This window comes from Bactrocera neohumeralis, chromosome 6 (assembly GCF_024586455.1).
Source record: "Bactrocera neohumeralis isolate Rockhampton chromosome 6, APGP_CSIRO_Bneo_wtdbg2-racon-allhic-juicebox.fasta_v2, whole genome shotgun sequence".
NCBI lineage: Eukaryota > Metazoa > Arthropoda > Insecta > Diptera > Tephritidae > Bactrocera > Bactrocera neohumeralis.
This window is the reverse complement of record NC_065923.1, coordinates 5365381-5377640: the sequence shown is the minus strand read 5'-3', so window position 1 is coordinate 5377640 and position 12260 is coordinate 5365381. Positions and strand designations below refer to the sequence as shown.

The window sequence follows — 12260 nt, the reverse complement described above, 5'->3', positions numbered from 1 at the left end:
TAACCTAATTAAAAAAAATCCCAAATCAATGAGCTTATGGTAAACCCTTAAAATATATTAGCAAGTTCAAGAAGAAAAAAAGGGAACCAATACACATGCTCTTCATTGAGCACATTGAGAAGCTGCAGGTGAATGTAAAACCTTGAAAACGCAACAATACGCTTTTAGCATCTTTTCATTTTGATTTATGAAAATTTACATTTTTATCTTGTCTGCTAAGTGAATGACAATTCATTTTCTCTGAATGCCCGTTTTGCGCACTTATGATGGATCTCCTGCGGCGACTTGCTGTTGCTGCCACAATAAGTTCATCAATCAATCGAAAATCACACCTTTATGCCACTCAGCAAAAAAAAGAAACAACAAAGTTGATGGCTCCTAAAAGTGCCAACTCACCTGCTTTCATAGATGAATTTATGTCTGCGCTATCACCTAGCCGAGCATGCAACACACACACATAGAAAGCGTTGCGGTGCCCATTCACACGAGATAAGCTGTTTATCCTGTCGTGTCCTATCGAGAGCAACTGTGAAAATTCGCTCGCTCACCGCGCGACCAACGCAGCGCACTCCGTTGAAGGTGTACTCTGGAGACCGCCTATGGTCCACTAACCAACACATAGTCGCCATTCATGGTACACTCACCCGTGCATGCAATTTTGCAAACATCACAAGAAATTGAATTCGTTTCGGCGTCATTGCTAAGCATTTCCGCACGCAGGACACTTGAAACGCACAAAGGACCTTAACGCCACATACACACACGCAGGCACGCAAGCAGACGGCAACGGCGCAGCGTAATAAAGGACGACAATGGCAATGTGTCGAAAACAATCGAGCGTGGCGAACGGCGCACACAGCTGGAAAGGTGCCGACGACGCAGGGCAAGGTGATGCAGTATCCTTGGAAATTTACGAAAATCACGTAAATTCGATGAAAATCGAAAGACGAACACTTGAAAGCGTCACAGGCGGCAATGAAGGTGTCCGCGTGTAAATATGTGTGTGTGTGTAATGACACGCAAATTCACACTCTTCGGCACTGCGTACACCTAAGCACCCACAAGAAAAATGCATAAAGGACACTTGAGCGCTAAGAGCCTTTGACAAAGCAATTCAATGAAGCGTGAAGAGTTCGAACATGAAAATGTGGCCGAGAAGTGCCACTTCAACGTGAAAGACACGCACAAACAGGCATTAGCTTGGCTGCAGCCAAAGGAAATGACGTTTTGCTGTACGTGCAACATGTCACTAGGCGGCCAACATCAACCACCGTTACATCTGCTGGCACTTGCACTGGCTCCCTTGCAACGTCACTGCAATATAGTTTCTTTTTTCATTCATTTATCGCTTTCAACATTGCAGGGCATTACCATTACCATTGCCAATCACCTTTGCGCCACATGCCACACAATGCCAGCATCATTGCAGATTTTCACTTAATCCCATTCTAGCTTAGAAACATTTAATACCAAGCCCACACACACACATACTCAGTTTACATTCAACTCTCGTTTTAGGTAATCAACATTGATCCGTTCTGGGTACCGACCACCGAGGAGGAGATTGCACATTATGGCGAGAAGGCAGACTCAGCGAACCGTGCCAAAGTATACATGGACAGCGTGCGCCGACGCAAAGGACTGTATGTGGATGACAAGGTTGTGGAACATGCGGAGAAGCAGCGCACTTTGTCGAAAAATAAATGAGGCTCACTCTCCAATGATGCCTGAGTATTCCATTTGTGTTTGTGTATTTTTCATATTTCAAAATTGTAATTTCATTTGAATAAATTTTGTAACTGAATTACGACATTCATTTTAAAGTCATTCTGCTGTGTGGCCAGTTGTCGCTGGATCGAGAATTCGAATAAAAGAAACAATCTTTACTGCACTCGAAAATAAAACAATGAATAAATATGTATAGGCGGTTCCCTTTTCGAAGAAGTATTACAGGAGTTGTTTTTTTTTTACTTCGGAACGTGCGCGCACCGACTGGATTCGGTAGAGGGCGCTCCTAGCTAACGAACGAACTGGTTAGTTGTCTCCGAGCACCTGGAGAGTCAGGACAAACATTTTCGCGCGACGTGTTTCTGTGAGTGGTGCAATCCAAAAATGCGGCGTTAGTTAGAGCAGAGATACGCGATTAAATTCTAACTCAGTAAATTTGCGACAGAGACGTTTGATATGATCAAGCAGGCTTATCCAGTTGTTGCTTTAGCAAGAAGTGGTGTGTTTCGGTGGCATCAGAGATTTTTGGAGGGCGGTGAAAACGATGCTCATTTTCTTTTTTGACATCAAAGGCATCATCCACCATGAATTTGTACCTTCTGGACGAACCGTCAACGTTAAGTTGTACGTGGATGTCCTCAAAAGACTCAAACTAGAGGTCAATCGGGTCCGACAAGACATCGCAGCCGATTGGAAGTTGCACCACGACTACGCCCCGGCTCCACCGCCTTTCTTGTGAACAGCTAACTAACCAAGACCTGCATCCCAACGCTTTCCACAGCTGCCCAACACCCCCAGATGTGGCTCCCGATTTTTTTTTTCCTTGCCTGAAAAGTCCGATGAAAGGCAAGCATTTTGAGACGACAGAAGGGTTCCAAGCAGCATGCACCTCGGCTCTGAAGGCTATTCCTGAGAATACCTTCAGTAACGCCTTCGGTGCTTGGAAATCGCGCTTGTAGCGCTACATCGACGCAGAAGGAGACTATTTTGAAATTTTTTAAAGAATTGTAACGATTGGTTCAATACATTTTTTTAAATCGACTCAGTCCTATTACTTCCCAACGAGAGTGCTTTTTTCAAAATCCTAGCAACTAAGGATTCACTAATGCTTATAGAATTGCCAATATTGACTTAGTGATGTGAATCCATTTCATGAAGTGCCATTATTGCCTTGCGATGCAAATTCTCTCCATAGAAATTATAAATGTACATACCTCTCGATATTATCAATAATTACTTAATGCATCGGTTATTCGTTCCGAAATGTGTCTATATTTATTTTATTTCACAACTTTTCTTATAAATATATGTTTATAGTCTTAGTATAACTAATAATTATATTGTACAATAAACTTAACTTCTACGATACTTCGCTCCCATGTTATTGTTGCTGTTATAACAGCATAAAGGATTTCCCATATACATACATATGTAAGTATGTAATTTGAGGAAGTTGTTGGCGTGGCAGCGCTCGGTCAGATGTAAACTTGCTTTGGTTACGCACTCTCGGCTTTCGTCGTAAAATCCTTCTCTGCAATATTTGCGCTTATTGCAGGTACTTGAACGGGCTCAATAGCACTGGCAGCATTCTTGGACACGGGGTTAGCTTCATTCTCATGTATGAGTTGAGATTCTTTTTCGCTAATTTCCGGCACGGCTAGAGATTGTTCACCAAGAATGATATGAATAGCGCTAAGAATTGAAAAAAGAAAAAATCGAAGAAATGAACATGTTATCAAAAGAAATAATATTTAGATACACCTACAGTATCAGTACGAAGACGGCTAGCTGTGTGGCAATAGTCAGTAGGAAAACACCCTGACCACCCTGGCCATCGTCATTTAAGGTAGCGCGATAGACCTGGGAATAAAAGACACCGCTAATGAAGGGTACGGCATTATCGCAAACAGCGAGCAGAGCGAAGACCTTGCCACGCTCGGATTGGGGCACAATTTTTGAGGTCATCGCACGAATCATTGGACCCACTATGGGCCCCAAACTACAAATTAGCGCGCCCACATAGAAAAATGTGCCAGTCTGTGCGAAGTAGTAAAAGAGACGAGCAATTGCGTGCGCCCAAGCGCCGATGAAGATGATGGTCTGCAAGAAGAAATCGAAAAAAAACACTTAGTACTCAAGTAATTTGATCAACACAGGCGCACACACCGTATCCTTCCAATGGAATCCTTTATTCATCAACGGCACCGCCACCAACATGGCAACGACGTAGGCGGTGGACTTGAATGTTTTGAATGTGCTGTACACATCGACATTCCATTTAAATTTGAAAATGGTGTATAGATATAAGTACTGATTCTCGTCTCGCTGGAATGTATACAAAGCCATAGCGATCAGTAAAATGATGAGGAACGGACGTCGATGACCAGGTCGTTTCTTGATCAAAACAGTGAAAGAGTCCTTGACATGTTCTTTATCGAAGAAATCCGGAAAGAAACCGCAACAGCCGAGCTCGCGCAGCGAGCGTTGCTTAGCGGTAGTTTGCCACTAAAATTGTTCCACTATTACTCAAAGCACACTCAACCCCTTAACAATAACAGCAACTTACCTTGAGCGCAAATACGGTATAAATTATGGCAAGCGCCAATAATGCGGCATTCACCGTAAACATGTCCGCATAGGAGTTATTAAATGCATTGTAAAAGAGGTACGAACCTGAAAATGCCCTAATATTTATACACAAACTCTATACCCTACACACCGATTTCACTAAAATCTCACCTAATGCCACACCCGTTGGCATAGCGCTCAAATAGCAGACGTCCAGTATGGTTACACGAAGTGTACGGTTCTTCAGCGTCGAAATGTCCGAGATGTAGGCGAAACATGAGGCGAATATGGCGACGTCCGCACCCGTTAGCGCCGACGGTAGTGTGGCCGTGTAAATGACGTACTCCAATGGCCAAGTCTTCATTCGTGCATTCACAACAATCATAACCGAGTAGATTAGTTTGCCGGTGAGACCCATGAGGAGTGGAAATTTGCGACCGCGCCGATCGGAGAAGGAACCAATAAAGAGCGCCAATATAATAGGGAAAACATGTGCTGAAATCGCCTCTATTTGATGGAATTTCGCCGTTGTGATCTGGAAATAAGCGTATAGCGCGTGGACCATATTACATACAATTTTTATTAAAAAAAGTTTTGGATTGTAGTTTTTTACTGTTAATTCTGTTTATTCTAACCGAATCAATAATTTTATTTATTTTTTATATTTCTAATATCATTGTTTCATCACTATATTTCATTAAATAAAAATTATTAATTTCTATTTTTATTTTTTCGTTTGAGATAAGATTTAATTTAATTTCGAAAATTTTATTTTATTTTAATTTAATTATAATTAATTTTAATTATTTAATTAAATTAAAATTTTTAATGAATTATGCATATTACATATTATGGAATTGTTTTTACTGTTTTAATATATTTATATATATTTTTTTATTGCTTAATTTGTTTAAGGTTTTTCGTATTTAACTGAATCTTGATTAATTACCTGCACTTGTTTTTTATATATGGCGTTCTCATCCGCCTGAATGTTCGAACAGATTTCATCGGTAAAATTGTTATTGACGCGACACGCCTTCTGTACGAAAAAGTCCTGTTCGACCACGGACGTAATCATGAAGGCAAACATGTACAGGAACATTGTGGGCTCCACGGATACCTAATAAGAGGATAATTTAAATATAATATATAAAATGAGCATATCACGTATTTCAAGGGTTAAACTTTTGCCACGCCACATACTCACCTTTTTATACCATGGTGACATGCAATTCTTTTTGATTTTAGCCCAACGGCTATTGGATTGCTCAGTTCGCACACGTACATCCTAAAAGTATACTATTATTTACTTTCTTGTAAACACGAAACAGCTGTTATCTATGTTCCACACATTTGCCTTGCTGTAGAAGACATGCGCAAACAAAATTTGGATGGAGTTGCCATGATTCGATACTGTTACGTTGATGATGTGTTTAAATAAAATTTTGAAAATTGTACATTGGAAGAATTATAATATATACATATGTATATAGTGGTGTAGATTTAAGTACAGATTCCTCAGATATCTCGAACCAAGTTTGCAATTTCAAAATCAGAGGAAATGGAGCTCATGGGAAATCTTTAATGTGCTATTTTAGCTATATAACGTATCTTTTTCTTAAAAGGCTCAAGCTTTCTCTCAAAATTTTAAATAAACTCCGAACCATTTTTTAATGAATGACATCTTCTTAAAATAAACTTTTTTGAAAATCTTCTCTCACCAAATTCCAATTTAGTTACACGTTTATTATTATTTAATGTTGAATTATATATTCGTTTTTTCTGAACTCACTTCATGTGTGCTTGTTTGGCTATATTTCACCCGTGGCCTGTTTGCCATTATTTACTGAAACTGTTGGACACTTGGCAACCCTAATGGCGTAAACACACAATTAGCGCGTCACTAAACAATGTTATAACTTCTTCATGGAAACCCACGTAACACGATAGTTTGGCCAACTGTTTCTGGTATTATGAGCGAATCACCATTCAATGAATAATGAATTCGCGAAAGTCAATCTTGTAACAACATTTCCAAGCACAAATGCTACACAATACCGCGCTAATTCTCTCACTAGTTCACCAAACGACTGAGTGCTCTGTACACTTCAAAGTATTAGACGGAAACAATTGAAGATGTTATACGCGCGAATATTCTACATGAGTGGTTCACTATCACTGCCAATATCTATTCAATTATTTCGTAACATTGAATGTTTGTATCGATAATGCGCGGATACTTACGCCTGCATTAAGGCAAATATTTTTGTAAATAGATATGTACATACATACATTGTTTGCCACTCAACCAGAGAACATAAATAAAAAATTGAACACAAGAATTATAATTTTTTCACCATAGTGAGTAAATTGAGCGCGTTTCGGTCTCTCCCACCTTTATACTCACCTCGTTTGTGGAATCCATTTACCGGCTGATAAAGTCACACGTGCTTTCAATTTTGTTTATTTTGTTGTCTTCAATTCATATAATTTCGCTTTTGTCTGCAGGGTTGCCGTTTATTTTTATATTTTGCACCGCTTTTCGCTGAATTATGCCTATTTATACTAAAACCTGGATATGTTATCAAAACTATAAAATTTTCACTTGTCGCATAACCATTTTCTTACGCAATTGTCATCCTGGGACCAAATAAAATAGGAAATTTGAAAATATTGATTCGAAAATTTCATAATAAACTGGCCATAAAAAGTTTTGATAAAATCCTATTCTAAAGGTAATATCACAATTTGAAGTCGACCGGACAGTCAAAGCTATTTATCTCGCCAATTGAAAAAAGTAGTTTTGAAAAAAAAAACTCTTTTAAATAAGGTTATAACTTTGCCGGATGTACCATATACGTTTAACCTTTAAAAGCCTGATCATTCCGATTCATTCAAAATTTTGATATGTACATACTTATGTATGATAATTTTCATTTACAAACAACATTTGTTCTACGATTTTTCTCAAAAATCATTCTTTTATATTTTACAGGTTGTTTTATTGGTTGGTCCTTTGAGGAGTGGTGCTCATTTTAAGTACATATTTTTACAAAAATCCATATTTCATTAAAATTATTATTAAACTGATGAAAGATGCATTAGTTTGTATAGAAATACAGAAAACAATTTTGCAGTGACGATAAACAAACAGATATACGAGGGCTGCTATATATATTCTGGCCTAGGGCAACACTAAGTGTTGCCAGGTGCAATCTGACATTTCCATTGGGAAGTTTGACATTTTTTAGCATAACATCACTCAGAACGTTTTGTCATTTAATCGTGAATTGTTTTATTTACAGGGAATTAAAAAATTCATCTCGGCCAAAAAATTGAATTAACTCGTGAACATTTTCGTGCGATCATTTTTCACAACTTTCGACGTGGATTATCACGACAAGAGTGCATCGATGAACTAAAATCTTTGTATGGCTATGAAGCACCACCCTATAGCACTGTGAAAAACTGGTACAACGAATTCAATCGTGGCCGACGCTCGCTCAAAGACGAATTCCGTGAAGGTCGTCCAAAAACAGCCGTTGTGCCAGAAAACATCGATGCCGTACGTGAACTGATAATGCAAGACCGTCATGTAACATGCCTTCAGATAGAGGCATGCCTATGCATTTCTCCCACCAGCATACATTCGGCCGTAAAAAAGGTTTGTTCTCGTTGGATCCCGCACAATTTGACAATCGCTCAAAAAAAGACTCGTGTGGATTGGTGTAAAGAAATGCTGAAAACAAACGAACGCGGTGCTTCAAAAGACGTTTATAAGATCGTCACAGGTGACGAATCATGGATCTATGCGTATGAGCCCGAAACAAAACAGCAATCGACAAAAAAAAACATTTTCGTTGATAAATATGCCTATTTACATTATTAGGCCAGAAATATGTATATATAGCAACCTACGTACCACATTTTATGCAATAAATTTGCGTACGTGATGAACAATTGGGATGTTTGAGCACTTGATGGTTCCTGAAGGGACGGTTAAAGTTTTATTTCAAAGAATTTAAATTTGTAAACGTTTTACCAACCCTTACACATCAAATTAAATTGTAATAACGATGAAGACTCCAAATATTCAGCACTAATAAAATTTATTTTAATTAATTATTATTACTTTCATATTAGTCACTTGAAAATACAAAATTTTCCTTGAAATTATTTTTTCGATGCACTCTCACTCAAGTCAAAACGTAAATGATTGCAAAGCTCACACACACAAGTGGCGACTGAGCTAAAAGATGCCAGAGATATCAAAGCAACATGTGACGTGTGATGTTATATTTAAAAATGCATGTTCATACATGAAAATTTTACAAAAGTAGCGGTTGGTTCCTGGAAGAACCGCCTGGCGTTTAAGGGTTAAAGTGAATACAATTCCATTTTTAATTTCCTTAAAATTTATTTTATTAAGTTTGCCACGAAATTTGTAACGCACAGAAGGAAACATCGCAGATTCTATAAAATATATGTACATATGTACATACATACATATATAAATGATTAGCATTATAAGCTGAGTTGAGTTTTCCTTGTGTGTCTACTTGTCTGTCTGTATATGTACGAATTCGTCCATCAGTTTTTAAGATATCGATCTGATATTCGCGTACATCTTTTCCTCACCAAGTAAGTAGCTTGCTCATTTGTTGTAACGGCCGATATCGGACCACTGTAGCATATACATACATATGTATGTATATATGTAGATTTGATACAAACTGAACGCTCGAAATAAAGTTCTTGTAAGGCACCTTTTGTAATGGTGAAGGGTATTATAGCTCCGGTGCAGCCGAAATTAATAATTTTTTCTTGTTACAACTGTAAAGTATATTTTAAGCGAAAAAAATGAAAGATTTTTTGAAAATTCTAGTGTTAAGTCCGGTATACTATGAATACTTCGAGGCCTTACACTATCGAAGGGATAACGGAGTGTTGGAGAATCGTCACCACAAATGCATAACTCTACATAAATACTTATATTGGAATAGATTCCCATAGAGTTGAAGGATAAAGCTGCACTTTCATTCATTGAAGGACTTTTCAGTTCATGTGCTAATCCTCATCCCATATGAGTTTAATACTAATTGAAACTGTATACTTGAGAGAGTTGCATTGAGAGCGAAAATTAACATGCAATGAATGTTTTGAAAGGTACAAACACGACTAGTAGTGTTTATAGTTCACTCTCTAAACGCCTCTAACTTTATTGAAATAAGAAAGTTAGTTTAAATACATAATGATAAACACCTCTCCTTTCATTAAAATATTGTACTTTATCAAATGTGGAGTTATTATCAAATTGTTATTGTTTGCAATATCTTTTGAGCACAAAATGTAGTACTAATATTGGATTTACATAGTCCATAATTAATGACACTCTAGAGACAATTATAAATATAATTCATTAACAAAGTAATGTGTTTAAACACAGATAAGGCCAATAAATAGGCAATGCAGCGGCTTTTGCTGCTCGAAGAAGCCATCAGCGAAGACGACTGCCGGGTCGCGACACTGTGTTGTTGAGTCTTACTATCAGAACTACGTTTTTCCCGACATTAATGACATCTGCGATTAGATTACGTGACGCATATTTACACTTGCGTCGATAAATGATAATCATTACACATATACATATATGTATGTATGTATTTGCATACATACTTATGTATGTATGTAGGAAGAGCTGGTGGAGGTAAATTGTGGAGGATTTTTATACATTTTTAGAACGAAAATTTGACATCTGACGCATTATCTAAAATTGCGGGAATTTTTCATCAAACAAAATAAGTTTTTAGCATGTTTTCAGGTTTTTTATGACACCTTAGCTGAACGCCACGCCCATTAACTGTATAATAAATAGCAAAATTGAGAGATAAGATGAGATGCAGCGACGTTTTAGTTGCTAATTGGCGAGATATCAAGGTACAATAAATAAAATTTCCGCGTGCATAATGGCTTATCAGATACGTGCTGTTTTATTTAAAGTAAACCCATAAATCCAAGTATGTATGTTCAACGTGTATTTAAGTGCTTTGATACTTTATAGGTATTGTAACCGTCTTGACTCAATTAAGGATATAAAAGCTGAATCGAAGAAGGCTCTGATGGCCATCACGACGGAGGATTTTTCCAAGTGCTAGGATGACTGGCGTTGACATAAGTGTATTGCAGCGGGAGGGGATTACTTTGAAGGAGATAAAATGGACAATATTCACCTTTCAATTTGATCACAGTTGTATATCATTTTTAGGGCAAAGCAGATAAAATTTATAACTAAAAAAAATGACTTAAAGTGGTTTTAATTTGTTCGTGTTAACAAGAGTGCACTGTACTTTAACTATATACTATTTATAAATATATTGTTTTTTTGGAATTTACATTACTAATTTATTTTTCTATATGATTTGCTATCAAGACCAACATAACCGCTTGTAAAAAATTTGGAAAACACAACTTCAAATCAACAAAAAAATTCACTTAAAAAAAATATCACTGAAACAGAGTTTGCAACACGCATATAGCCGCTATATACTCGTAATATTAATTTATATTAATTTTGTTGCTTTTGCTGCAATTAATTTGTATAATATTTCTACTCTTCTTTTTTCAGGGCTTTGAATATTACAGCAGAAAAATAGTATTCTTTATTTATTTTATTTTCAATTATGCTTTTTTACTTTTTAGGCATACGTGTTCGGTTTCCGAGCGTAGCAAAACAAAAAGAGCAATTACAACGAGTTTGAAGTTCTTTCCATAATTTCATTCACTTGAGCCGATACGCCGCACCGATCACTACGCTGATCGCGTTCCAACTGAATTTCATATAAAATAATAAATTTCAAATGGTCGCCGAGCGTTTAGAACTTATTCAAATAGCAGAGTCATTCTCGTGCTCAGCGATCTCTGCAGCGATATTTACATGCGGACGAGTATTATTAAGCTCTTAACTATGGAAGTGAATTTATGAAATCTGATTCCACATACTTGGCTGCGGACATAAATAAAATATCGAATGAGCCACACCATTAACAGATTTATGAGGGATGTGTTTACTACTAGGCGATATATGTATAAACGGGCATAGTTTCAAAACAAATTAACGATCGACGAACCAAACATGCAGTCGCTCTTATCTCTTAGAACAATATAACCATAACCAAAGAATAAAGATCTGATGGAATGCAAGCAGGGACTAGTTGTGGATCATGTTTTTACTGCTTACGACTTGGTATTGAACCAAACCAAAAAATACTTAAATTCTGCGTTTTTTTTAATTAGCCTCCAAAACCGAAATAGGCTACATCGAAGTTTAAAATCGAGCCTATTGAAAATATTATTATGTAAGTTCCTAAAGTATTTAAAACACAGATATCGTCCACGTTTACCTCTTATTTCAAATGTGTATAACATTTTTCGATCAAACTTCTGAAACAAATGCTATTAGTGGTCAAACTCGCGGCGGTATTTTTGGAATTGAAAATATTTTTTTCAAAAAATTGAAAATGAAATGAATTTTATAATGGGCTCTTGACCGAAAGCTGCTTGCCGGTCTCTTTCGACCAATTTGATTTTATTTTTCGACGACAGGTCTTCCGGAGCGTGGCGCATCTTCGACCACCTCTTCACCAGAACGAAAACGTTGAAACCACGTGTTAGCGCGTGAAATGCATTTTTGCTTTATCAAAACTGTAAAATATGCCGTATTTTCTCCCGATTTTGCTCCATGCGACGAATAACGACTTAAAGAAACGACAAGCGCTTATCAAAAAGGTATAACCCAAATAAAAGCGAATACCGCAAGACTATTTTGACAACCGTTATAATAACTACATTTTCTCAAGAACAATGTAATATAGAGATCATAGATCAGTTCAAAAATTTTACTATGGATGTTACTCCGCTAAGTTTTAGGTACAACTTCATGCCTCTCGAAATACTTTTCAAAATTG

At 37.1% G+C, this 12260-nt stretch overlaps 2 protein-coding genes across 9 annotated transcripts in view; one reads left to right on the top strand and one right to left on the bottom strand.

The window, feature by feature from the left end:
• LOC126763047 (elongation factor-like GTPase 1) overlaps positions 1–1804 on the top strand; it is a 179910-nt gene extending 178106 nt beyond the window's left edge. The window contains exon 9 of the mRNA XM_050480222.1: positions 1519–1804. Within this exon, the coding sequence (XP_050336179.1) occupies positions 1519–1707 (189 nt within the window). The 3' untranslated portion in view covers positions 1708–1804. The remainder of the gene's footprint in view (positions 1–1518) is intronic.
• Positions 1805–2977: 1173 nt separating this feature from the next.
• Positions 2978–11112, bottom strand: LOC126763059 (proton-coupled folate transporter). 8 transcript variants are annotated; one of them, XM_050480245.1, is made up of 9 exons: positions 10989–11112; positions 6704–6936; positions 5504–5584; positions 5246–5416; positions 4468–4831; positions 4295–4401; positions 3895–4233; positions 3494–3828; positions 2978–3420 (listed from the first exon to the last, which is right to left on the bottom strand). In XM_050480245.1, exons 2-9 carry the CDS (start codon positions 6719–6721, stop codon positions 3225–3227), a joined length of 1611 nt encoding a protein of 536 aa, XP_050336202.1. In that variant the 5' UTR covers positions 6722–6936; positions 10989–11112; the 3' UTR covers positions 2978–3224. The 8 variants fall into 8 exon arrangements, with proteins under 8 accessions (XP_050336202.1, XP_050336203.1, XP_050336201.1 ...); XM_050480246.1 differs by having other exon boundaries at positions 6704–6868; XM_050480244.1 differs by having other exon boundaries at positions 6704–6861.
• Between the last annotated feature and the right edge of the window lie 1148 nt (positions 11113–12260).

What these genes read in the sequence shown, in the direction of transcription:
- LOC126763059 (XM_050480242.1), bottom strand. Translation starts at nt 6,136, where the DNA reads ATGGCAAACAGGCCACGGGTGAAATATAGCCAAACAAGCACACATGAA. An exon ending in GCCAACGGGTGTGGCATTAG is followed by an intron (nt 4,402 to 4,467) that starts GTGAGATTTTAG and finishes GGGCATTTTCAG; the next exon opens with GTTCGTACCTCTTTTACAAT. An exon ending in ATACCGTATTTGCGCTCAAG is followed by an intron (nt 4,234 to 4,294) that starts GTAAGTTGCTGT and finishes GAACAATTTTAG; the next exon opens with TGGCAAACTACCGCTAAGCA.